A 26,155-nucleotide genomic window follows, 5' to 3' on the forward strand; every position below is an offset into this window, starting at 1 on the left:
CACATACCAAAAAAAACAACATTGAAAAACCACATGTTTTTCCTAAACACAACCTTCTCAGTCCACTCGCAGTCCCCCTCTAGTGGCCAGTCGCTGCGCTGCGGCTCTGCGGTCACTCTAGCGGCGGGCGTGAGAATGTCTCCCGCCTACAGGCTTCTCTCGCTACACGCTCTGCATCTGTATTTGTCAGGCTCAAATCCAAGGGAGACGAACGAGGCGCCATCTTTCGTGCGTTTCTCCCTCCAACGATGAGAAAATGATCTCGAAACCGGTGGTCTATGACACCTCAAATCTGTAAATAAAGGCGTATATGAAAAGAATTCGTATCTGAGCAAACAATCGATTCATAATATACAACAAAATATATATATTTGCTATCCATAATCCACTGAAGGGGACAGCAGCAGCAAGGTGTTGTCTAGTATCGCCCATTTCGTGATTCCGGAGCCGATAACGAAAAGGGGTCCTGAAACCGGGTTGTTTTTCACGAAGCGGACACGGATATGGCACAGGCGGCGGGGTTGCCTGACCAAACGGCTTATTTTGTGCTTTGGTGACATTATTGTGCTATTAAAGCCAAAGGTCGGTGGAATAGTTGCCGAAATTCCCTCGGATCGCGCGCCCGTCACGTGGTAGGTTCCTCCTTTTTCTTTGTTAGTGGACGATCTCGAGCAGCAACACTTATGTTACATAAACCTAATCCTGCACACATATCTTACCTTCCTGTTTAACTCCTTTTATACCGTTAACTGTTGTATTTGCAAGAACAATATGTACGGTTTTATTTATGCGGCGTTGAAAGCTCGCATGGTCGCTTGTTCCTTTAAAACGGATTACTCTCTAGTACTTTGTCATGCAATAAACTCGCACGTGTTCTTTTGTATTATTTATTTCCCATTTTAAGTGCACGGGACGCATATATCCTCCCCTTTTTTGATGCTACTACAACACGCGGCCTCATTTTTCTACTAAACTTATCAGTTTAAAGCCGGCTCTCTTTCAAATTGGTGGTTAAAATGACTTGCATAACGTAATCAAGGCCGTATTAATGTCCCTGCTTACTGTACGGTGCTTGAGAGATATCCAGGCATGCATTAAAATCAACTTTAGCCCCTTTACAATGTATTTTATGAGCATCTACGTCGAGTCTAAGCTGAAATGCTATTTAATTTATGCACGGAAGTGGTGTGAATGTTCATGTGGTGTGTTCAGCGGAAAATTAGACTTGTGCGTTTTGGTCGTAATAAGCTAGACAGGCATTCGTGTGTGAACTTTTATAAACGAATTTAACTTTAATGTAATACACATTCCTTATTTATGGTGATCTTAAGTGTTTATTATTCTTATATTTCCTGTATTATTTTTCTGGAGGAGCTCGCTTGTTATGCTAAAATCCCGCATTTATTTGATTTTATTTGAAATTACTCGCGCGAACACAGACTCGTGGGTTCTTTAAGGTACGCTCGCTTCGCCCCTTCCCTTTGTTAAACCTTAACCGGATTTGTCATGTTTACTACATTGACATATTAACCTAGTTAGGATCTTCAAACGCGATAACTGCCGGATAATACACACGGCACGGCGTTTCGTTTGAATGTTTATAGATTAAAGGTGCACTCGGTAATTTATTGCTAATAAAAAAATGACTTAAGTTCACTTTTGAGAAATATTATTAAAAACATCAGTGTTCTAGAAAAAACGGTTTAATTCTACATAGCGCGGGGTCGCCCCCTCATGGGCACCACCATGTTGACATCACATGACCACCAGCCCATTTCATGCCATGTCATGGAATTGAACGAGTTACTAAAAATATTAGCTTTATTAATAATATTATTAAACGTTGTTGTTGTTTTTTTACTGTTTTTTTTTTTCTTTTAGCTTGTGCTTACAAAGCATATCTGAGAGAGGCACATGAAAATAAACAGCTTTTGTGTAAATCTGCAGCAGTTGGTAATTTGTTTAAACAAATATCATTTGTCACCACTGGTAGATCGAATAAAAGCTAGCTTAACTTAAAAAAAAAACTTATTTTTAGTGTACTTCTCATGTGAGACTGCTGCCAAGTAATATCATGACATATTAGTAAAATTCTTGTCATGTCAGTACTTCCTTTGATAACGTAAAGGCTATTAATTTAATTATGAAGCAACACTGACATGCTTTATTGGCAGTGAAATGTTATAATGCTAATGTTGAGTTATGGTATTTGTAAGGCAGTAATTCATGAGCAGAACCTTCTACATGTACTCATGGAGAGATAGTCTCTTATCTGTTGAGGCCTAAAGGCATATCCCTAATTCCGTTGACACAGATGGTCTGCTGAGGAGGGGAGGGGACAATGAGGAGGCTTGCTCTTACATAAGCCTGAATAGAGTAGGTCTTTCCATACTAATGACTATGATAATGGTCCCCTCTCTGTTGAGGTCCGTGAGTTTATTAAGGTGAAGAGCATCAGGGCAAATAAATTCAATTTCAAGAAGTGCTTATAAAACAGAGTCCTGTTTGTGTTCATTCACTCTGTTATCTCTAGTTATCTTCTGGCCTGTATTTATTTTAATTTATCTGGTGTATTGAGACTAACAATTTAGTTCAAAGCCAAAATGGCACCACAATTGACCCAATTCATGTACTTTCCTGTTATTTTGTTGTTTTGTTTGTGAATGGTTCAACAGTGCATGTTGTTCCAAGGTGTTTCCCTCAAAAACTATTTCCCTATTTCAAAAACTAATCTTGTTAGGTCTAGGCCTATTGGAAAGAGGCCTCAGTTGTGTTTCGGGTATTTTCCTCATGAATGCCTCCGAAATCTGAGGCTTAAAAATAAGTCCGGTTGTAAGAAAACCTTTAAGATAGGAAAACTCCTTATACAATTCATTTTTTGGGGGGGAGGTCATATCCATTAAATATACTATTTCAAACATAACAAGGCAGATAAAAGAACTGCATTGGGTTGGAAACTATTTTCTACGCGATTCTTTTAAGTATTACACATTGAGTGGACTAAATAGCTTGTCTCACCAGCAGGTTATTATTAAATGTTAATGAATAGTTAGGTTAGGAATGGTGGAAAAAATCTCAATTGGGTTTCAGGTATATTACTCACGAAAGCCTCCACAATTTCAGGCACAAAATGAGGCCTTGAAGCTCTGTGCCTTATAAGAAAACCGTCTGGATGAGAATTTGTAGTTAATAATGTCACACAATTCAATGGAGATTCAAGACCCACTCATTGAATATCCTTTTTTAGTCATAAATATGCAGATTACAGAAGTGCAATGAGTTGCAAACCGCTTGAGTATTTTCTGGTGAAGTTTTAGAAATGAAGTGGACTTATTTAAATAGCTTGTGTCTCCAGCAGGTCATTATTAAAGATTAATGACTTTGTTTAATGCATCCATTACAAAGGTATTCATTGACGTACAATACATTATAATGTATATTATATTTTCATATATAACTGTAATGTAAAATGCATTATGATATTTGCCGATTCTTGTTACATCTGAAATTGTTTTTACTCATACTTTCTAAAGGTGTGTTCAGTGAATAGTATTATAATTTATACAGTTATTCATGAGACCATACAATGCATCATAAGGTTCATTACGAGGCTCAATTAATGCATCATAATTAAAGGCTTTAAGTAAAGTGTTATCAACAACTCTTGTGATTTATGTCTCAAAATATTCTGCATATTAGCGGCCTCCTAAATGTGTTGTTCTTCCTTTGCAGCCAGGCTGTGCAGGTGGGCTGGAGTGAAGGTTTGGAGGTGCAGGCTGCATGGCTGCGATGGCGCCCGCTCTGACTGACGCCCCAGCCGAAGCCCGCCACATCCGCTTCAAACTCGCCTCTCCCTCGTCCACCCTGTCCCCCGGCAGCACAGAGAATAACAGCAACGCCAGCAACATCCTCATCTCCGACTCCGTCTCGGACTCTGCCGGCGCCCACAGCAACGGCAAGTGTCACGTCAACGCCGACGACGGACAGAACTTCACCCATTACCACAACGTCAAGGGTCAGGAGCAGGATCCCCTGTCGAAAGCCCCATCTCTGGGCAAACTGGCACCGTACTTGTGCTCTGATGTCACATCATTGCCCTCGTCCATCAAAGTCAAGGAGTCACTGAAGCTGCAAGGTGTCCTCAAGCAGTCGGTGCTAAAGAGCCACGGCCTGCTGAGCGGCTCCATATTCCCTAGCGCTGCTGCCGGCAGCGACTTCTTGCTGCGAAAGCGTCACGCCCTCGAGCTGACTGGAGGACAACTGAAGAGCCTTGTCAACGGTGGCGGAGCTGGGAGTACCATGGTGCCTGTGAACGGACTCTCTAAGAAAGTGGCCGTACCTAGTGCTGCCGTGGCTGAGAAAGGCAGTGTGGCCACAGTGAACGGAGACAGCAACCAGCCTTCCACCAACGGGGAAGCGCTGTTATCCGTGTCCTCAAAGTCCGTCGGTACCTTCACAGCCAGCGGACAGAACGGTGATGTGAAGCCACAACAGAATTTGACACCAAGCATTCAAGGTGTGTCATCACATAGGGAGCTCACTGCTTTGTCTGAGGTTAAAGCAGAACTGGAGAGTCCCGTTGGTGGAATGGTTGTCGAAGCAAACAGTAGCAATATTGTTGGCTTTGACAACTGTCCCTCGTCCCTTAGCTCGTCCCCAGTCCGCGACGACTCAACCCTGCCGACACCCAACCTGGAGGCTCTGCTCAGGGATCGGGTTCAACAGAGCCAACACAGGCAAACGGACATCGAAAGCCGCCTGCTGCGTCTGCGCAAGCGTCTGCAGGTGGTGCAGGCCAAACAGGTGGAGCGGCATTTCAAACAGCAACTCTCTGGGTTTCTGGAGCGCACTCTGACCCCGACAGCTAGCCGTAGGGCGGAGCCAGGGGCATGGAGAGGGCCTCGTGCTTCTGTGGACACGCACGCACATAATTTGAGTCGGTTTTTGAAGGGTGGCAGGGTGGCCTCGGAACTGGAGCGACTGCATCTCAGCGGCACCACACATTTGCTCGCGACGGAGACTCAGTTTGACTCGGACGCCACAGAGAGCAGTTCAGGAGGAGAGAGCGACGTCGAGGAGGAGGAGCTTGTCAGGGTGGATGTGGACCAGTGTCATATTAAACTGTAAGTCAAATGTTTGTTTTCAGAAAGAGCCTACTTTTAAAGTCAGCATGAAATGGAAATTTCACCCTATGCGTGTTGTAGATCTTATTGTGAACCATTCATTTTACTTTAGAGTCTCGCCCACACCTCTCAAAATACAATCAACAACCAAGTCCATGCCCTACATTGTTTCTTTTCGATAATACGTTGCACTCAGATGTACGTCACAACACTGAAGGAAAAATCCTAGTAAAAGGCTCTGTTCTAAAAACCAAGTGAGCCCCCTTGTTTCGTTCTGCGTACATATGCGGTTTTGAAACTGATTTTTGATTATAATCAGCTTTTTAGGTGTTTAATGAATTTGACTTGTGACATTCTTTTGCATTCCTGGATTTTTCACTGATCCACGTCACTAGTCCCTCTTGAATTTCCTTTGGAACAAGGCTGTTAGTTGTGTCCCAAATGACGTACTGTGTTCTCTAGTGTATTCATTTTATAAATGCGCTACATAAGAACAGCTGCGATTTGTTAAGTGCATAAAGTGTCCATCATTCCACATGTTATTTTTTTCAGTTTCATGTGCATTTTTTCTTTTGGGAATTTTCAGTCTGAACACACTAGTTATACACTAGTTATTCTATTAAACGTTATAAAACAGTGCACAAGTAAGTGAATTACGACGCACCTTTTGAATTAGTCTCATCAAACCATTGTAACTTCATTGCTATCACAAAGCATGTGGGCTGTTCACGGGAGTCCCAAGGGAGCGTGGGGGCATGTTTGTGACTGTAGGCCTGTGTGTTCATGCCCTGAACCTTGTGGAGAGTCACTGTTAATTTCCCCTCCGACCTTGTTTGTACAGTGAGATCATAGATCTTGTTGTCATAATGGACTGAGTCTAGTCTGAAGTCATTTGGGCTGTCCTCCTCGGCTGTGGACTTGTTTGGAAACTTAAGCAAGGTTAAATTTCCTGCTCGGCCCCCGAGGGAGAGTCTGGTTCATCGTAGGTGAAAATAGAGGGGGTGAAACGGAGAACCCTGATGTTTGTGTTAGTATTGAAATCAAAGTAAAACCACAGGTGATGAATAAGTTTTTCTAGCTGTTTCACTTTCATGTGTAATTTTTGTTCATACTTCCTGTTTTCTTATGCATATACAGAAAAGAGCACAGAATAACAGTTTTGGTATTGTGAGCTCTGCCTAACAGAAGCACACACATTTCAGACCAGTTGTGTTGGAAAATTGGGAAATATTTATATATATATATTTTTTTTAAATATTGGTGCTCAAATCCTGTTGCTTTGCAGATCAGCCCAATGAGCATTTAGATTAATTTTGATCATATTTTATCTGATTAAATATTTAGGGAATTAACGTAGGAAGCGGATTGAAACCGATGTTCGTTTTTTTTTAAGTTGTTTTATTAATGGAAGCTGTTTTAAAAGGAGCCGTTTAGCAGCTTGCTAAAGAGTTGGCTTTACACCTTTGACCTAAATAACCAGGCATCCGTGAATGCAGATTTTTAGATGTTAAATTTGAACTCACTGAAACATGCCCCAGTTTCACTAAACAGCATGATCACATGTGCCTGAATCTGTTCCTGGTGTGTGTTTGCTGGCTGAACGCATGATGATCCTGCTCTAAATAAGTGTTTGTTCTCATGGTTGTTGATTTTCATTGCCGTTTCATCATTTGCAAGCAACGTTCTCTGACTAATCTGTCTGGGCACATGCTTTTGACATCACAGTGTGACGGTTGGGAAATTGGAGTATGAGGAACTGCTGCTTGTTGACCTCTGACTGCAGTTAAATCAAGATGAATTTAAACTTTGTACATCCAAGGACATTGATCCCAAACACCCACACTTATAATTGGAAGCTTTTAATGGAACACAGCTGCTATGCAAATGGTAGATTTACTATCACTGCAATTAAAGACCACTTTAATCCACCAAGAGCTGAAGTGAATGCTGTTTAGTGCTCTACAGAGATGGGTTTTTTTTTTTTTTCAATCTTCCATTTACTGAAAAATTGCTAACCAAAAAAAAAAAAAAAGTTGTCTATTTTCTTTTGAGTATGTTGACAGATGGTGGAATGTTTATTGGCTTATGTTGATAATAGTGTGGGTGAATCTCACAAAGATATGCCCAGGTCATGTTTCACTTCAAAATCAAAAAGAAAGAAATAGGCTAGCCTAACTTTTTGCATATTTTACATAAAGTTTGTGGTCATTATGATTTAAAGGGATAGTTCACCCAAAAAATGAAAATTGCCATCATTTACTCACCCTCATGTCGTTCCAAACCAGGATTACTTTTTTTGTTTCTTCTGTGGAACAAAATTATTTAGAAAAAAGTCTGTTTTTTTAGGGGTTTTTTTTGTCCATACAATGGAAGTCATTGGTCACCAAAACTGTTTGTCAGATGCAGAAGAAAGAACATCATACAGGTTTGGAACAACATTTTCATACAGAAATATAACGTTAGTACTACACGATTAATCATATCGTAATCGCGATGTCAAGCCTATGCATGCACTATAATAATATAATGCACTCTATTTCGTTGCACAGGTTGTACTTGTGCAATGACAATAAAGTTGAATCTGAATCTGAATGCGATTATATGACGCAAAATGCCGCTGATGATGCTGTCAACGTTATATTTGATTAAATATTGATAAAATATTGAACGCAATCAACACAGCATCCGTTAATTGTTATCAATTACGCGCTGCCTGTGAATGTCCGGACTGCAGTGTATCGTGCGCACAGACTGCACGCCAGAATACAGTTCTCTTTCACGCTTGAACGAACAATAACACACGCAATTATACCAAAATGTCCGTTTTGTTGAGTATCTTCATAACATAAGAGCAGTCTTATGATGAACGTGAAGAGTTGTGAGAGAATGAGTCGCGTGTGGGACCCGCGGCTGCTCTTAAAGGGACAGCAGCCAATACAACTTTATGTCAGTTAATCAAAGAACAAAGGGAACAGATAAAATTACTCACTGCTATTAAATAAAGATCTTTTGTAGCTTCAATAAGGATTATTCTATATTTAATTTATAATTTATGCAGTGGAGACTGTGATAACTTTGTTCAATTTCTGTGTACACCCTACCTGTTAGACAGCAAGGGCACATGTAAATATATGACATTTATTTTATACTATTGTACTATTGAGACAATAACAAGTTTGCAGTAATGCAAAGATGTTTAGTTGTTGTTGCTAGTTTGAGTTGAGAAATACACATTTCAGCACTATCACTAATCTGTGTAGCATTTTACCTGAGAACCAAACAAGTTGACTCTTGAAACCATTTGTTTATTATATCGCAATCGCAATATTGACCTCAATAGTCGCAATATGACATTTTCCCCCATGCAGGCCTACAGAAATACTGTATTGCATGATTTCATTTATGGTGTATAAAGAAATTGAGTGGTTGTGAAATATAACCCCACATACTCTTGTCACGAGATTCACACATAAATGTGAGAAAAAGACAAGCCTTTTTTTGTTCTGATAAAGACGAGTATCAGTGTATTTGTTTGTGTTTGTGTTGCGATCCAGATAAACTTTGTGGCTGTCATGTTTATTGGTATTGTGTCTACATTTATGAAAATAGATTTACAAATTAGTCTTACATCCACAAATCTGCTGTTGGCCTTTGACAGGAGCTGATATATCTTTTGGGGATGTGATGTTTGGAAATGTAACCCATCATAAACACGCGTCATTTTGTCAGGGCTTTTATGATTTTCCTTTTTTTTTCTGTTCTTTCTGTCATGTCTTTATCTCTCTCATTGTAGAATCCTCCTTCTCTGTTGTCTGTCATGTTCTCCTCCCATTCCCGCTGTCTGAGCCGAGCCCACTCGTGTTACGTAACTTTTTCCTCTCTCACTTTTTCAGACGCTCTCTTTTTCCACTTGCATTCCTCCACCCCTTTTCACCATTTCCCCCCCATAATTCCTCTGCATTTCTCTGCCAAGCCTAACCACCTCACATTCTTTTCTTTTTATCCCCTCTTTCTTTCTCTCCATCCATCTGTTCCATTCTTGCTTTCGTCCTTGTGCATGTTTTTGCGTCATTACTCAAATATTACAGCTGTGCTTTTGACCCCGATGCTTAATTTTTTTTCAGATTTGTTATATATATATATATATATATAGCCCTCGTTCTACAAACCTATGCTTACAGTTAGGACTGCACGATTTGAAGGGAAAAAAAATCGGGGGAAAAAGTTGATTGCAATTTAAAATGCAATCAAAAATATTCCTGGTTTGCTGTGCTTTTTAGTTGGTTTGATTTGCAAGTTTAGTTGAGTTATGATTTTCAAAATGGCTATATAAATCATTTGAAATATTATTGTTATAATTTTGACTATACTAAATAATATAGCTAAACATTTCTAAATAAAATTACAAAATAATAATTATTACTTTTACAATATTTTACTGGAAAATGATTTTAATAATAATAATTTAAATTTACATTACAAATGTAAAATTACAATAATAATATTTATTTCTGTCTTAATTCCTTCATTTTCAAATGTTAAACCGTTTATCTTTTTTGACAGAAAACTGCAAGGAGCTCTTAAAAAGATAGTCTTGCAAGTCTTGTTTAAACTAGTACAAATAGATTTGTATTGCTCATAACGTTATAATATAAATATTTTAGACATTGTTTAGTGTGTGTGTGTGTGTGTCGAGGGCCTGTGTTCGCAAATGTTCAGCTCATGTACACATTCAGCTGTATGCGTACTAGTACTTTGTTTAAAATAGAGATCACGATTATCTCTTGATGTGGAATAGACTACTAAACAAAACAGTCTATTCAAATTTTTTTATTATTAATTATTAAAAAAAAATCAGTTTTGAATGAATGATTCAATGACTCTCTCCTGAAGACTTCACTTTTTCATTACTGGATGAATCAGCGAACGAATCTCTTGAATAATTCAATGACAAATCATTTTTTACAATCACTTGTCGCCAGCTACTGGTGTAATTGATACAATCCAAATTTAAAGTGTTGAGTTGGTTTCAAAAGGTGATTTATTCGATATTAGTGCTTATATCTGAACTATAAACGTTTATCCCAGTAACAATGTGATTAGGGATGGGACTTTTTCTCGACAAAACGACCGACATTCGACACATGCTCCACTCGACAAAAAAAATAGAGTGTCGACATGTCGAGGGGGCGGGGCTTGTGGGATTTCCAAATTGCATTTTTTTTTTTTTTTTTTGGCTTTTAATTTATTACATTTCCTCGGTTACTTTAACCTCGGTTCCCTGAGAGATAAGGGAACGAGTATTGCGTTGCAAACGCTATGAGATAACTCCTTTTCTCGAGAAAAGAACGACCATGGTGTGTAAACAGAAGCAGCAGCGGAAATATGCACGATCCGCGAGTGCTGAAGACGTTCTGCACGGCTTTGATGGGTGCGCAGGAGGAGGACACAAATGGGCGGCGACAGCTTCTTACAGTGGCGGGAGCTTTTTCCTCAGCGCCGTCAACAGAAAGAGCGTTAACTGTAGGTACGTACACACCGCCGCCGACTTGAGCTGCAAAGAAGCTCTGGCCGCCCTGTCAAGGACGCTTGTCAAAAAGTACGGGGAAGCTTGACCGCTCTGAATGGTGAGTGCGCGCGCGCGCGGCCGGGACTCGCTCTCTCTCTCTGCTCGTGCGTGCGCGCTTAAAATTTCATATTTTGTTATGAACATTCACCCGCCAGTGTGGCGGATAGCCTTTTGAGATTTACTCGCCAAACAGAAAATCTACCCGCATTTGGCGCTTGGCGGGTGTTAATTTCGGACCCTGATGTAGAATATTTTCCACCCTCCGCATTGCTGCTGCTCTTTAAAAAAGAAAATAAAAAAAAAGGCCGACAATCCGACAAAAAGTCGACACATGGGCCTCGACAGTCGATTTCCCAAATCCCGTGTCGTTCCCATCCCTAAATGTGATGATATGAATTATTGTAAGACTTAAGAATTATTGATACGTTTGGTTGAAAAGACTGAAGCGGTTTCATACCTATGATAACTGCTTCCTCTGGGTCAGCGCAGCGACAGCGTGAACACAGATTTTAATGTTCCTCTGTGATTTTTAAAGGTTTAATCGAAATATCTGAATCATTGACATTTAGGAATAAAATTGCATGGGTGTTTGAATCGAGATTGTGATCTTTTTAATTATTAATCGTGCGGCTCTATCGCGTACGCTAAGCATTCACGTCAAAACTGATTCTGTATTCCTCAAGCTTTAGATTTCTTTATAAAATCACATTCCAGAATGCACTGCGCAGAGCTCAATAACAATACAGACAAAGTGAAAATATACTTGATTATCAATGAAAATGTATTAGTTAATAATTCTGTGCAATTTTAAAATGGACTATTTTAGCCCAGTTTTTGTGTTAGCTTTGCAAGATGCAATTTTAAAATGGACTATTTTAGCCCAGTTTTTTGTGTTAGCTTTGCAAGATGCAATTTTAAAACTCACTTGAAAGTCTTTTATTCAGGTTTTATTTCCGTTAGCAAACTCCTTAAAGGGCAACCGCCTATAGCAGCAGAAAAGCTCACTAGACTCACTAGTTACAGAGCAGAAATTCATCCCTCCTTGTTATAACTGCTTTCATTCTCGCTTTAACCTAAAATACAGTGTAACCCTGGATCTGTACGAGTGAAAAATAACAGACAGGCCTCCATATAAAACAGTTTGATGAGCCAGCTGGTATTTATCTGTGTTTTGGTTCATCCAGTCTCTTTGTCTCACAGTCTGAAATCCAAGAACAAAGGCAGGAGAACATTCATGCTAAATGACTCTGTCTTTGTACTCCCTCCATCAGCCCAATGTGATTTATGAAACACAATTACGAGATGATTCACTTCACAGCAGGCACAGCGAGGGAGGACGACTCCTTTGTTGTTGCCCTCCCCGTCGTCCAAACGCACACGTCCATGTGTGGAAGAGTAGATCGACCAATGACAACAATCGAGCAATTGTTATATAGTGAATAATCACGGTTAAAGGGGCAATCACGCTACACTTTTCGTTCCTTTGACTTCCATTCATATGCATGTAAATGCAGGGGACAGGAAAGCGAGTTTCGCTGCGTTCCAAAGTTCAAGTTTTGTGAACATTGACAGCAAATTTGTACATGGGAAGATGTATGACCAATAGAAGACCGATCCATCTCGGCTTGACCTCTTATGCCGGTTTGTGTAGCCTCAATGTTTTTGTCTGTTAAAATAGTCTGCTTTCATTCTCGCTTTAACCTAAAATACAGTGTAACCCTGGATCTGTATGAGTAACAGGCCTCCAGATAAAACAGTTTGATGATTATGATTATGCAATCTTGACTCATAAATTTGTGTCGTGGACAAGAAACGTCAGACTACACATTGCTTCCCGACCAATCATCATTTTCTGTCTTTAATGGCGCGCGTGATGTCGTCGAAGCTACAAACAATGGCTACCGAAGCTGCGTGTTAGCTTAATGCTAATTCCGCTGCTCACCGGGTTGCTGTAGTGCCTCCGCTATTGTTCGTCATCATTTATCTTTTTTCACTCTGTCGTGGTCGTCCCTCGAGAGAACCTAAATCATGAATGCAGGAGTATTGTTGCCATAGCTAACAATATTAACAATTCCACCTAGCAGCACCACTACCATCGGCTCTCTTTTCTTATACCACCATGTTTGAAAGCTTCTGTGCGCCTATTTGTCAAAACAGATGTGAAGGAACCCCTTATGGAGGACCAAAAAAAATGAAACGTGCTAGTCTTTCTGTCCACTATGACACACTATAATTAAACAATTGATTCTTGTGTCCCAATGCCCATTGTTATTTACGAATCACCTCGACACCCTACGTCAGGGGTGTCCAGACTCAGTCCTGGGGTTGGAGCTAAACTCTGCAGGACAGTGGCCCTCCAGGACTGAGTTTGGACACCCCTGCCCTACGTCAAACGCATCGTGCCAAATTTAATCAGGCTCATATCGTGTAGTCTGAACCCGGCATTAGTTGAAACAAAAGAAATTTGTAGGGTTGCAGTAAAGTGGAGCAGAGTGTATTTTACCTTCTGGACATATTATAGGTTGAATCATGGCACCTAGTGTGGCACCTTTTAAATGGGCTGCAGTCAATAAGCATGAATAATTCAGTCTCTTTATTCGTAGCAGGACTCAATGTAGGCCTGGCTTTTGAAATGATGCAACATGGAAGTGATAATGTACAGTCAGTTGATCATTAACACAAAATAAATGTTTTGTGATCATCTGACTGTACATCATCCCAATTTTTTTTTTTTTTTTACATGTTAATTCATTAAATAAATAGGCCTAGATGTTAAATGTTGATTTGAGTTTAAATTGATGGATTTTGTGAGGAGAAAAAATCTACAGTCATTAAATAGTCATTCTACAAAACCATTCGACCTCAGGTCAGAACAGAGTAATATTTTTGATAATCCCGTGTGTGCTGGTGGTTCACAGGGCTCAACAGTGCACATGTAAATTTCCACTCCATTTATCTTTCTTACAGCGAGTTGCCGGATTCCACGTGGGCAAATATGACCGTATGAGGCGGTGCTCATACTGAGGCATTAAGCAGTGGGAATGTGCTGAGAGGGACATTTACCATGAGATGCTGGTGTTCTTTTGTGTAGGAGTGTACCGATCACACTACAGGAGAGTCATGAAACCCTGATAGACCAGCATGGACAGCCAGTGTCATGTTTGTAGTCACAATACTAGCCATACACCTTGCTCGAGAACGTTCTCTTTCAAATGTTGACTATCTCACACTACACAGATTTTTGCCCAATGACTTGACCTCCCCCTAAGCTATTAAACCCTCCAACTAGCAATGGCAAATCATGGGTTGTAATAATGTTATAATGTTATATAAATGGGTTGATGCACACAAAAAATGGTTAAAAGAATGAAATTTTGGATTATCATCTAGTGCGGTTACGCTCACATGACTGCAGTGTTGCGTCGCCATTTTCATTTTTTAAAGCCTTGCCAGTTTAGACCATTCAAGCACAATAAGATAAATTCAAACAGAATTCAATTTGGCACTTGCATGCCGATCTGGCAGACGTTTTTTCACACAGTGTAAGTTATGAATTTGTCTTCTTCGCTGTTTATTGTGCTTATCTTTGTGAGTATTTCACTGGTTATGAAAATGGCCGTTTTGGCGAGTATTCACATGAACAGTCATAAACAGTTGGGATGTGTACCGGTATATTGGATCTGTGTATTTTAGGGTCTCAAAGTGACAGAAGCCTCATATACGTGTTGCTGTCTCTTTAACGTTAACCAAACAACAACAAAAGAAAAATATAAAATCACTCTGCTCTTGACTGAATAAATAAAAGTGCATCTATTCATGATAAAAGTGCATCTATCCGTCATAAAAGTGCATCTATCCATGATAAAAGTGCATCTATCCGTCATAAAAGTGCATCTATCCATGATAAAAGTGCATCTATCCATGATAAAAGTGCATCTATCCATCATAAAAGTGCATCTATCCATGATAAAAGTGCATCTATCCATGATAAAAGTGCATCTATCCGTCATAAAAGTGCATCTATCCATGATAAAAGTGCATCTATCCATGATAAAAGTGCATCTATCCGTCATAAAAGTGCATCTATCCATGATAAAAGTGCATCTATCCATGATAAAAGTGCATCTATCCGTCATAAAAGTGCATCTATCCATGATAAAAGTGCATCTATCCGTCATAAAAGTGCATCTATCCGTCATAAAAGTGCATCTATTCATGATAAAAGTGCATCTATCCGTCATAAAAGTGCATCTATCCATGATAAAAGTGCATCTATCCATGATAAAAGTGCATCTATCCGTCATAAAAGTGCATCTATCCATGATCAAAGTGCATCTATCCATGATAAAAGTGCATCTATCCATGATAAAAGTGCATCTATCCATGATAAAAGTGCATCTATCCGTCATAAAAGTGCATCTATCCATGATAAAAGTGCATCTATCCGTCATAAAAGTGCATCTATCCATGATAAAAGTGCATCTATCCGTCATAAAAGTGCATCTATCCATGATAAAAGTGCATCCATGATAAAAGTGCATCTATCCGTCATAAAAGTGCATCTATCCATGATAAAAGTGCATCTATCCATGATAAAAGTGCATCTATCCATGATAAAAGTGCATCTATCCGTCATAAAAGTGCATTTATCCATGATAAAAGTGCATCTATCCATGATAAAAGTGCATCTATCCGTCATAAAAGTGCATCTATCCATGATAAAAGTGCATCTATCCGTCATAAAAGTGCATCTATCCGTCATAAAAGTGCATCTATTCATGATAAAAGTGCATCTATCCATCATAAAAGTGCATCTATCCGTCATAAAAGTGCATCTATCCATGATAAAAGTGCATCTATCCATCATAAAACTTCAGTAAGAATCATTGTGTATTCAGTTCAGACCATGAAGACTACACAATTTCTGTAGTATTTATTCCTGCACTATGACTAGATTACGAATGTTCGATAGACCACTCTCATTTCATTTTTATCTTTATTTTGTTGTATTTATTTGTCTTATTGCTTGTGATTTAGGTTCTTTATTTTGATTATATTTCTGACTGTTTACTTGTCTTTGGTAAGCTTGAACTTACATTAGTTAGGCTAGGTTTGTGTAGAATTTTGGCATCATAACCTTATTTACAATAAAAATAACTATATCATGATATATATATATATATATATATGGTTATTGTGAAAAAAATACTCGTATTGTGATATATTTTGGTCTTATTGTCTACCCCTTGTCTTATGTTATTTCCATTTTCTGCCATCTCTTGGTTGCAAAGGAAGTGGTTGAAATTTAAGGTGGCAAGTGTTGTTTTGCAGGGCTGTGACATAAAGACTATGACTGTATTTAAAAAAAGGGATGAACAGTATTGTGGCATCTGTAAGTGGGTGTCTGTGCTGAATGTGTTTAACAGTGCCCTCTATGTGTTATGCATCATTATTACAGTCAAAATGATTGATTAATGTCTGTAATCTGGACCATCGGGGCTGGAAACATTACAGAGAATAATTTAAAGGGTTTCCTGTTTGTTTTATCCGAGTCGTCACAGGCAGTTCCTACTCACTGAAGTAAACAGACCATGTGAACTAACCCTCTGACGACTCTCCTAGTTAGCTAAACAACTAAATGTCTAACTTAAAACGTGTTTAACTGGATTGTTCACTTCTCTCTCGCAGATGGAGAAGAGCAGAAGGGCGGTTTGCCAGGGAAAGAGCCACCATCATCAGTCACTGGACATGGCTGCAGGCTCAGATATCAGACCTGGAGTACCGCATCCGACAGCAGGTCGACATCTACCGCCAACTGCGCGCCAGCAAGGTTAGCAGACGCTTGATATCTGCTGTGTGTGTGTGTGTGTGTGAGAGATAGAAAGTGTTTGTGTTATAAGAAAAAAAAATTTTTATCCAGTGTCACGAATGTTGGGAATTAGTTTAATGGAAATATCTGTTTATTTAGCTGTATAAAGTAGTAGTTTTTTTTATTTTTCACATGCTCTCTGCAGGGTCCTGTGGAGCTGGGAGACTCCGCCCCTTCCTGCCAGAGAACCATAAATATAATGGAGGCTAATAAGAATGTCCTGACCTCACCAACATCCCAGAATTTCACAGAATCCCAGTCTCGTTTGACAGACACATCTGAAAACGACATCTCTTTTAGGTTTGGACAAAATGCTAATATTTCATATTGTGTTGGAGTAAATATTTGAATTTACTTTTTAGTTGTTACCATATGCTAACACATTATTATAACTGGACCCAGTTTTTATTGTCTTTAACTAACTATGTACTAACATTTAAATTAATCATTGTAGATTAGATTAAACACATTACAGCAGCACCATATATGTGTATATATATATATATATATATATATATATATATATACACACACACACATTTTATACTTTAAGTACATGCCTAACAGCTCCTTTTTAGATGTAAATACATCTAGGCATCTAATATAAATAGGCCCTAAAAACTTTATTACATTATTATATAACTTTAAATGAACATTATTAACCAGCCATTATTGCAGAATAAACCCAGACAGGGTAAATGCAGTGGTGTCTTGTATCACAATGTCATATTATCCATTAGCTTGGCAAAAACTGCATTTTACATTTTCTGATTTCAGTAGCGTGGCAGAAATGTCCGACACGTGTCCTTCGAGTCTGGACAGCAGCTCTACATCCGCACGAACACGCCCGCTGGTGACCTGCAGAAGACGACGTTTAATCCACCCAAACACTTTCCACAATCTCAATGGCAAGGTGTGTGTGAAGCTTGGTGGTATAAATGAATGTATTAATTATTCCAGGAGAACCTTTTTTGGCTTATTTTAAAGTGTATCTGAAGTGAGTTTCCTCCTCTTATCAGGTTCAGAGAGCGTCGTTTTCACCTCCACTAGGATGTGAGGTCAATGGTTTGTGTGTCATGTGTGGGATTGCTCGTCCCCTCTCCAAAGCAGACTTACCTTATGGTTGCCCTCTGCTGGAGAGAGTTGCACATCAAGACCACAGCATCCACCCCGTTCTGTCCATGCAATCGGGTGAGATGTAGACACACACATACACACACATATATTAATAAAACCATTTTAAATGATTTAAAATCACTATATATAGATTACACATGTGTGTGTGTAGTGAAATAAAATATTTTAAAAACATTTTACCAGTCATAAGTCGCACGGGCATATTTGTGGCAATAGCCAACAATACATTGTATGGGCAAAATGATAGATTTTTCTTTTATGCCAAAAATCATTAGGCTCTTAAGTAAAGATGTTCCATGAAGATATTTTTAGCGCAATTTTCCACCGGACAAAATTGCGATTGTTAACTCATGATTTCTGTTCGTTCTGTCTGTGCGCACCAATCTTGCACTTCTATCTACTCCTCAACCAAACCACCTAGAGACTTCGGGTTTTCGGCATTATGTTAAGGAAGGTCTAATCTCGGGAACGCACAAAAAAAATCCAGGAAAAGATTTTGGATTTCCTGGAAATTCCAGAAAAAATTCCGTTTTTTGCAAATTTCTCGGCAACCATAATAGCTATCGAGTTGAAACAAATTGCAATCGATAGCTTCTAAAATTTACAATAATATTAGAAAAAAAGATTTGATCAAAAAACGTTCCTTTATGCTTCAAAAATTGAATTTTGAGTGTTGTGATCCCATGACGTGAGAAAATTGCGCTAAAACACTCACTGAGTTTTTATTACTTGTTTTAATTTCCTACCGTAAATATATAAAACATTTATTTTTGTGAGTGAATGCAGCACAATCGTGAACATAAATGGACAACTTTAAAGGCAATTTTCTAAAAGTTGCGATGATTTTTTTTTTTTTTTTACGCCCTCAGTTTCCAGATTTACAAATAGTTGTAGGCTATCTCGGACAATATTGTCCTATCCTAACACACAATGCATCAATGGAAAGCTTATTTATTCAGATGTATTCAGATTTGATGTATAAATCTCTATAAATAAAACAATTACCCATGTGACTGAAGTCACAAAAAAAAAAAACATTTTAAAGAATTTACCAAGCCTGAACATTTTTTATGCACTTTAATGTGTTCTCTTTGCCAGAAATTCACGATCCACAGTTTATCAGTTTGATTAATTAGTTGGTGCAGTCCTAGGCCCTGTTTACTCCTGGTATTAAGATGTGTTTTGGTCTATCGGATCACAAGTAAACGAGGCAGACACATACCCGTGTACACCTGGTGTTAATCCGTCTCTTTTGTCTACTTTCAACCACTTCTGTTCTGATTTCTTTTGTGATCCGATCGACCAAAACGCATCTTAAAACCAGGTGTAAACAGGGCCCTAGATGTGATAAATATCATTAATTGTAAGAATTCTGTCTTAACTCTTTCTTCTTCTTCCTCTGGTTGGTCTCTCAGACTTGGCTCTCAGCTTACAGTTGCAGAAGGTGTTGAGGTCTCATTGGCAGACTCGTCCCTTTGACAGGATCAAACCGCCGAAGAAGATCTCTCTCAAACACAAGCTCTCCATCACACCACCACCATCATCATCATCATCGTCATCATCCTTCCTCTCTAAACACAAATTCAGACTGTCAAATTCGCATGCGGCCGCAGTCCGTAAGTACACAAACATGTTGATTCTCACAGTCTGCGACAAACTGGCCAAAGTAATTCACTTTTAATTCTCTCTCTCTCTGTCAGGATTGGCCCGTCACAAGAGCAGGTTGGAGAAGCTGCACAGGCAGCAGGTGGACAACATCTCATGTGTCCCAAAGCCGGACACACTCACACCCTGCAGGGCGGATCGTGTGCTGGTCCGGAGTCACAGCAGGAAGAGAGTCAGAGAGCTCTCACTGGACAGAGCAGACTGTGAGTGCACTGCCCTCCATACAAAAATGACTCCAAATATGTCCTAAAGTGGTGCTATTATGCCCCTTTTTAAAGTCTTGATTTTATTTTTGGGCTCTACTAGAATAGGCTTTCATGCCTGAATGTTTAAAAAACACTTTTTTCCCCACATATTTGACATTGTTGCAGCTCCTCCCTTCCCAGTCTGTCAGTAACACTCTGTTTAGTTCCTATCTTCCAAAAAGCTCAATGTGCTCTGATTGGTTGGCTATACTAGTATTGTGAATGGTCAACCGCTACGAGCATGTGAAAATGTCACTCCACTTATCAATATCACAACACACTACTAACGCAAATCAACCAGGCATTGCTCCATGTTTTTGTGTATGCCTTGGCCGGGAATTATTTAAATGAGGAATATTGTGACATGTTTGTTCCCAGAAAACTGAAGGCTTACAATAGAGGCGTTTCAGGAAGTTCAGAAACAGTCCTTACTGATATTACTGATATACTGACTCCCTTTGAAGTGACTTTGTAACTTTGCAGACCTTTTTCATGCTCAAACAGCATCATTACACACTAAAGAACGTTGAAAAAACATAAACATAATAGGACCCCTTTAAATAGTCCATTTCTAATTAATACTTTTACTTCATCCATACGCAACCACCGGCAATCTCATTTCAGTTGAATGGCGTGTACACATTAACATCAATTAATGGGGGCTCGGGGCAAAAATGGTATCAAAATTAAATTAAAGATACAGGGCTAAAAAATGCACCTGTACAATTAAACTAAAACGATTACAGTTTTGAAATGAAATGTTTAATAAGCACATATCAGTGTCTTATTTGTGTGTATATATTTCCTTCTCTCATATAGCACCAAAAGTGATGATGGATGCAGGCAGTCCATGTCCGTCTCTGTCCAGCCTTCACTCCTCCAACACCAGTCCCTTGACCAGACAGCTCTCCCTCCCCGTTGAGAGCAGCACTCCTCTGGGAAACAGTGTGGTACGTTCATTATTTACAGCCGATAGCACTCTGGAGCTTGGCACAATTCAAACTTTGGGCGACATTCAGAATACGAAACCCAGCTTGTGGTCCTTTCCGATCCCGTCCCCCTTTCTTGCCACTATACTATCGGGGGGGAAAGCGAGAGAGAAAAATGTACAAAATAAATCTAAATGAATTTAAGTCTTAATTATGATTTTAAGAGGGCTTAAATTTAGGGACAGAAAAATACTATAGCGATGGTTTAAATTTGAACCTTCTTCTGCACGTTCTGATGTATATATTGTAATACGTTGTAGGTGATTGTGTAGTGCATATTTTATCTCACTAATCTTTTTCAATGAGCAGCTGGAAGTAATAAAGCATTGATATTGTATTTCAAACCAATATTCCCAGAGTATTTCAGGCTTGTGTCATGTTAAAAGCCCTGAATTATGCATAAAACCTTTTTTTTTCTGGATATTATTGATATTTTGGTTACACAATATACAGCATCTGGCATTTCATTCAACACAAACTCTTGTGGCTTCTTTCTGGGCCGCAATGTCACAGGAAGAAATGACTAAGGACATTAATAGATTGTATTAGTATCAGCTCAATAATCTTTCTATTGCCTTTAGTTAAACAGATTATCATCATTTCAGTAAAATACAGTATTGGTTGACCTCTAATTGGTTTGATGTATAATTTCAGTGCATATGTATTATTGAATAAAACGTGCCTTGAGTATTCTAACTATTAATTGAATATATGGGTTTGTACTGGATGCACAGAATAATCATTTTATTTGTGCAGGCCTTAAAAATGGTCTTTGAAAGCCTCAAATTTAATTCTGCGGATACATTTGTAGTGAGCAGTGTTGTTGTACACTTCAGTTTTGATGTGAATGTTAAGCGTATACTTGCGTCTCTAGTAAATCGTTGTTTTTCTGTCTCATCCGTTTCCTTTTCAACTGTGAAACATCAGACCGAGCCAGTGTTGCCACCAATTTCCAGTGTGGATTTAAGGTACAGAGTAGCTGTGATCATGTTTCATTTATTACTTGCATTTTTGTTCTTTTCTACAGCCCATACGGAGGAGAAGAGGCGAGAGTCCGTTTGACATCAACAACATCGTCATTCCCATGTCAGTGGCCGCCACCACCAGAGTGGAGAAACTTCAGTACAAGGAAATCCTCACACCCAGGTGTGTCTCCAAGTCGCTCACAATGTAATCCACATTATAATATCTGTTATACATTATATAATGTCTACTCTGTTTTTCAGATGGAGAGAAGTGGACACCTTAGCCCAACCACTGGCAGAGGAAGACGATAACATTCCGGTAAAACATCCATCTTTTTTTCTCTTCAAGCATTTCCAAATCAAGCTATTGTCGATCCTTATTAGCGATGTCACCTAATGATTCCTCCGTGTAGGTGGAGGACCTTTCAGATGCCATGTTCTCGAAACACCACCAGCCGTGTGAGGACCAGGAACGTTCTCGCTGGCGATGGACGGCTCTCGCACCCGCCAAGAGGAGATGCAGCAGGTGCTTGTCCTGCTTGATTTTACCAAAGAAAGGTTTTCCTGCTTTTGAGTTAATAGTTAACCATATCGTTCCTCAGGTCCTATAAATCCCTGGACGGGCGAACGACACCATCAATAGTCGGAACGAACCCTTCCCAGCCCTCTTCCCCGGACGCAAGTCACTTCCACCTGCTGCAGGACTACGGGCCCGTGACGTCACCCCTGAGCCCACCCAGCCCCGACACGCCTTGCTCGCGGGACGCACACACACCGTACACCAGAGACACACACAGACTGCTGTACAGCGAAGACACGTGCGGCTCCACTTCAGACTGCACCTTTGAAGAGAAGGTAACATACACACGTCACTTCTACTGTGCTCAGTAGTTTAGAAATCATCCTCCATAGAAAAATGCTTATAAAGTGAGAAATACTCTTTTGGTGTACATTCTGCTTTCTAAAGAACAGCCTAATTTAATCTGGATTATTCTATTGCAACAGTAAAAAAATAATCCAAATCTTTCTGGAGTTTGTCTCAACAAAACAAACTCCTTTAAAAAAAATTATTGATTTAGTCCTGTGATCAAAGCATCATTACTCTAGTCCAGCCTTTCTCAAAGTGGGTGCCGCGGCACACTGGGGTGCCCCCTGACTGTGTCAGGGGTGCCGCCAAAAAAATTCGTAGGTAAAAAAAAAAAAAAAAAAAAAAAATTCGGACATTTCATATATAAATATATTTGAATTTACATAAATACATTCTTCTTCTTTTTAACCCTTTCGCACGTACGACCACACCGGTGTGATCAGTCTAGGCTGGTCCCTGGAGCACCGGTGTGATTAGAACGGTCAGTGCATGACGTGATCAACTGCTAAATTCAAATGTGCTTTCGCGCGTTGGCTGGAGCTGAGCCAGAGACAGGCGCGCTCAGAGCTGTCATATATCACAACTTTTCAGTGTTTTCATCCACATAATGTTTGTTTTAGGTTTCAGACATAAGTACTGAAAAACAATACATTTAGAGTTTGTAAAATACACACTGATGTCAAAGGAAGAGGCAATAATAATCCTTTCCATTATAATTAGTTTTATTCATATCAGATACACATTGTGTAAGTAACTTTAAAGTTTACTCTGTTCTTCTCCCAGTTCACCTGCCACTTACTTTTATGTATTTCGGGAGAAGTGGATGAATTCACTTGTTGTAAATCCAACAGATCCGATTCTCTGAACTGCATCTGCGGCACAAACTAACATGGCGGCGCCCATCGCGCATACAGCTCAACTAACGCGATCGTTATAAAGGTGTTCAAAAAACAAAACACTTCCACTTGCATATATTTGACAATCGGAATATCAGATATTTCATGCCATATCTAACAAATTTGTGAATATTTTGAATAAAAAAGGAAAAATGACATAAAAGCAGATCATCATTCATTCAGCTCTGTTGTTGCTGCGGTGTGTCACGTGACAGGCAATGACGCGTCACCATGGAAACCATGAAGTGACACATTCTGAATAACGGTCACCTTGAAAAACTCACGCTGGGGGGTCAACCAGAATATTTTAAATTTACGTGTGAAAGGGTTAAACATATGAACGGATTAATAAAATTGTAAATTCATTTTATATATATATAAATATATAAATATATATATATATATATATATATATATATAATTTGCATTACATTTGGGTTATGCAGTGTTTTTAAATTATATTTTACACTGGGGTGCCTTGAGATTTTATGCACTTTTGAAAGGTGCCCTGACGGAAAAAAGTTTGAGAAAGGCTGCTCTAGTCTTCAGTGTCACATGATCCTTCAGAAATCATTCCAATATGATGATTTGCTGCTGAAGAATCGTTTCTGATTATTATCAATGTTGAAAACATTGTGCTTCTCATATTTTAGCAGGAAACCGTGATCCTTTCAGGATTCTTAAAGTTTAAAAGAACAGCATTTATTTCAAATAGAAAACTTCTGTAACATTGATCAAAAGTGACAGTAAAGACATTTATAATGTAATATATGAATTTCTTTTTTTTTTAAGTGTTACTGACCTCAAACTTTTGAACCGTAGTGTATATAGTGCCGTTTATATTTTAGCTATTAGTTTTGATTCAAGACTTATGACTCTTGACTTTTTTTTTAAAATGCCTATGGAGAAAATGCATGGAAAAAACACTTGCAGAACCAAGGGTGCTGAAAAACCGTGTGAGAGGCGCTGAAAATAGATTTGCCCATTGATTCGATCTCATATGCTGTTCTTGACGCTCTGCGTGTTTTCCTGGCAGACGGTCCAGCCCTGGGAACTCAGGAGTTTTCCTTTGCCTGAGGACCCAGTTGTGGAGCCTGAGATGGACAAGGATCAACTGAGCTTTCCCACTGTCATCAGAGCCGACGCCCACTGCAGGGCGGAGTCAGAGAGTGACGCCTCCTCGCCGTGACGACGAACTCATTAAACCTTAAAACCACACCTCCTATGGCATTAATTGAGAAAAAAACTCGTACTAATCAGAAAAAAAAAGAAAAAGAAAAAAAAGATTCTGTCGGGACTTCTGTTGTTTGATATTCAAACATCAGCCAATTATTTTCACAGTTTTTAGTGAATATTACCGAACATAGTAAAGCTAAACCTGAAAAATGAAAGAAAAATGTAAATGAGATGTATGAAAGTCGTTTCCATAAATGTTTTCATAGTCAGCTAAATATATCATTGGGACTTAGTGTGGTATTCTAACCTGTCAGGTGAACACTATGTAGTGCACTGTGTAGCAGACTTAAAGAGGGCTTGACCAAAGGGTGCCTCTCTGCTGACTTGTTATAAATGTATTCATGTTTTGTGAAGTGAAAAACCAAAACCTGACAAAAATACTTGCCGCATTATTCTCAGTTGATGGTCGTGCACCAAGCAGAGATATTCTCCTCAGTTAAAAAGCACTTCACAGGGCGTCAATATCTTGTTCTCTTCCTCGACCCTCCCCCCTTTTCTCTTTCTTTTTAACAATTTCCCACCAGCATTTGGAGCATGCTAATGTTCATGACATCATGTATCACAATGTAATGGAAAAATCGCAAGCTCTGCAAAACAAAGCCTTTAGTGCACATTAGTTTAGATCTGACACTTCGGTCCTTAAATGTTCCTGGATCTTTCTACATCATCTGTTGAGATTGTACTTTGTATTCCTTCGTAAAGGAGCCAGATGTTTCACGCAGACCTGCCCTTCTCAGGTTATGGAGTTTTACGGAATCTTGTGTTAGCAAGGTGTCTGTTTTTCCTTCACTTAGTCAATGTTTATGTGACCCCATATTAGTGTTCTTACTCAGCACTGTCGCCCCTTCGAGAATCTACTTGCTATGCAACTGGACATTATTGTGGTGGCCCTGTCTCTTTCTTTTTCATACAATCACAATGTCTTTTTTTATTTCTTTGATGTGTCTTTCTCTTCATAGCTATTTGAGACAGGTTTCATTGTAATTTGGACTGTTTCAGAAGTTAAATCATTTGCAGAAAAAAGAAAAAGAAAAACACCCTTTTGTAAATAGTACCATTAAATCAAATCAAACTCCATTCAGATTGTACGTCTCATTTGTTTGATGTCACGCTGTCAACATGAATCAGCATTTACCCGGAAATGATTCCGACACGACAAAGGCCAGTAGAATCCATTATTGTCTCAGCCTCAGGCCCACTGTCCCTAAACACTCGAGGTCTTCCTACAAGTCCACACTTTCGTGATGTAACACTGCTTTTGATCACTAGATCACTTAAAATAAATGGGACAGCCAACGGTCTCATTGACTTAACACATACAAGCGCGATCACTATTGTAAGTCCACAAGACCGAAAGCGCATGAAGTGTGCCATTTGGGACCAGGGGGGTAATCTATCAGCCAGAAACTGAAGCTTCCCCGGGCGCCGCCATTGATTAGCGGACCCCCACCTGCTGTTAGCATTCCATTGACTCCCATTCATTTTGGCGTCACTTTGACAGCGAATAACTTTACATCTGAGGCGTTTAAAGACTCCATTTGTCCATTATTTATTTCTAAAGAAATACAACAATGTATAAAAGGCTCCATTACC

At 39.3% G+C, this 26,155-nt stretch overlaps 1 protein-coding gene across 2 annotated transcripts; it reads left to right on the forward strand.

The window, feature by feature from the left end:
- Nucleotides 1-185: 185 nt before the first annotated feature.
- On the forward strand, nt 186-25,639 carry kansl1a (KAT8 regulatory NSL complex subunit 1a). Of its 2 annotated transcripts, none has more exons than XR_014630057.1 (14): nt 186-632; nt 3,733-5,123; nt 16,381-16,522; nt 16,707-16,861; nt 17,339-17,474; nt 17,581-17,752; nt 19,114-19,314; nt 19,399-19,566; nt 20,428-20,558; nt 21,525-21,743; nt 21,824-21,881; nt 21,976-22,088; nt 22,165-22,417; nt 24,363-25,639. XR_014630057.1 is itself a non-coding variant. In XM_084433529.1 (14 exons), the coding sequence occupies exons 2-14, from the start codon at nt 3,781-3,783 to the stop codon at nt 24,513-24,515; spliced, it is 3,144 nt and encodes a 1,047-aa protein (XP_084289655.1). In that variant the 5' UTR covers nt 186-632; nt 3,733-3,780; the 3' UTR covers nt 24,516-25,639. The 2 variants fall into 2 exon arrangements, 1 of the variants encoding a protein (XP_084289655.1); XM_084433529.1 differs by having other exon boundaries at nt 21,625-21,743.
- The last annotated feature ends 516 nt before the right edge of the window (nt 25,640-26,155 follow it).

The sequence above is a fragment of the Rutilus rutilus genome, assembly GCF_951802725.1.
Source record: "Rutilus rutilus genome assembly, chromosome: 16".
Taxonomy (NCBI): Eukaryota; Metazoa; Chordata; class Actinopteri; order Cypriniformes; family Leuciscidae; genus Rutilus; species Rutilus rutilus.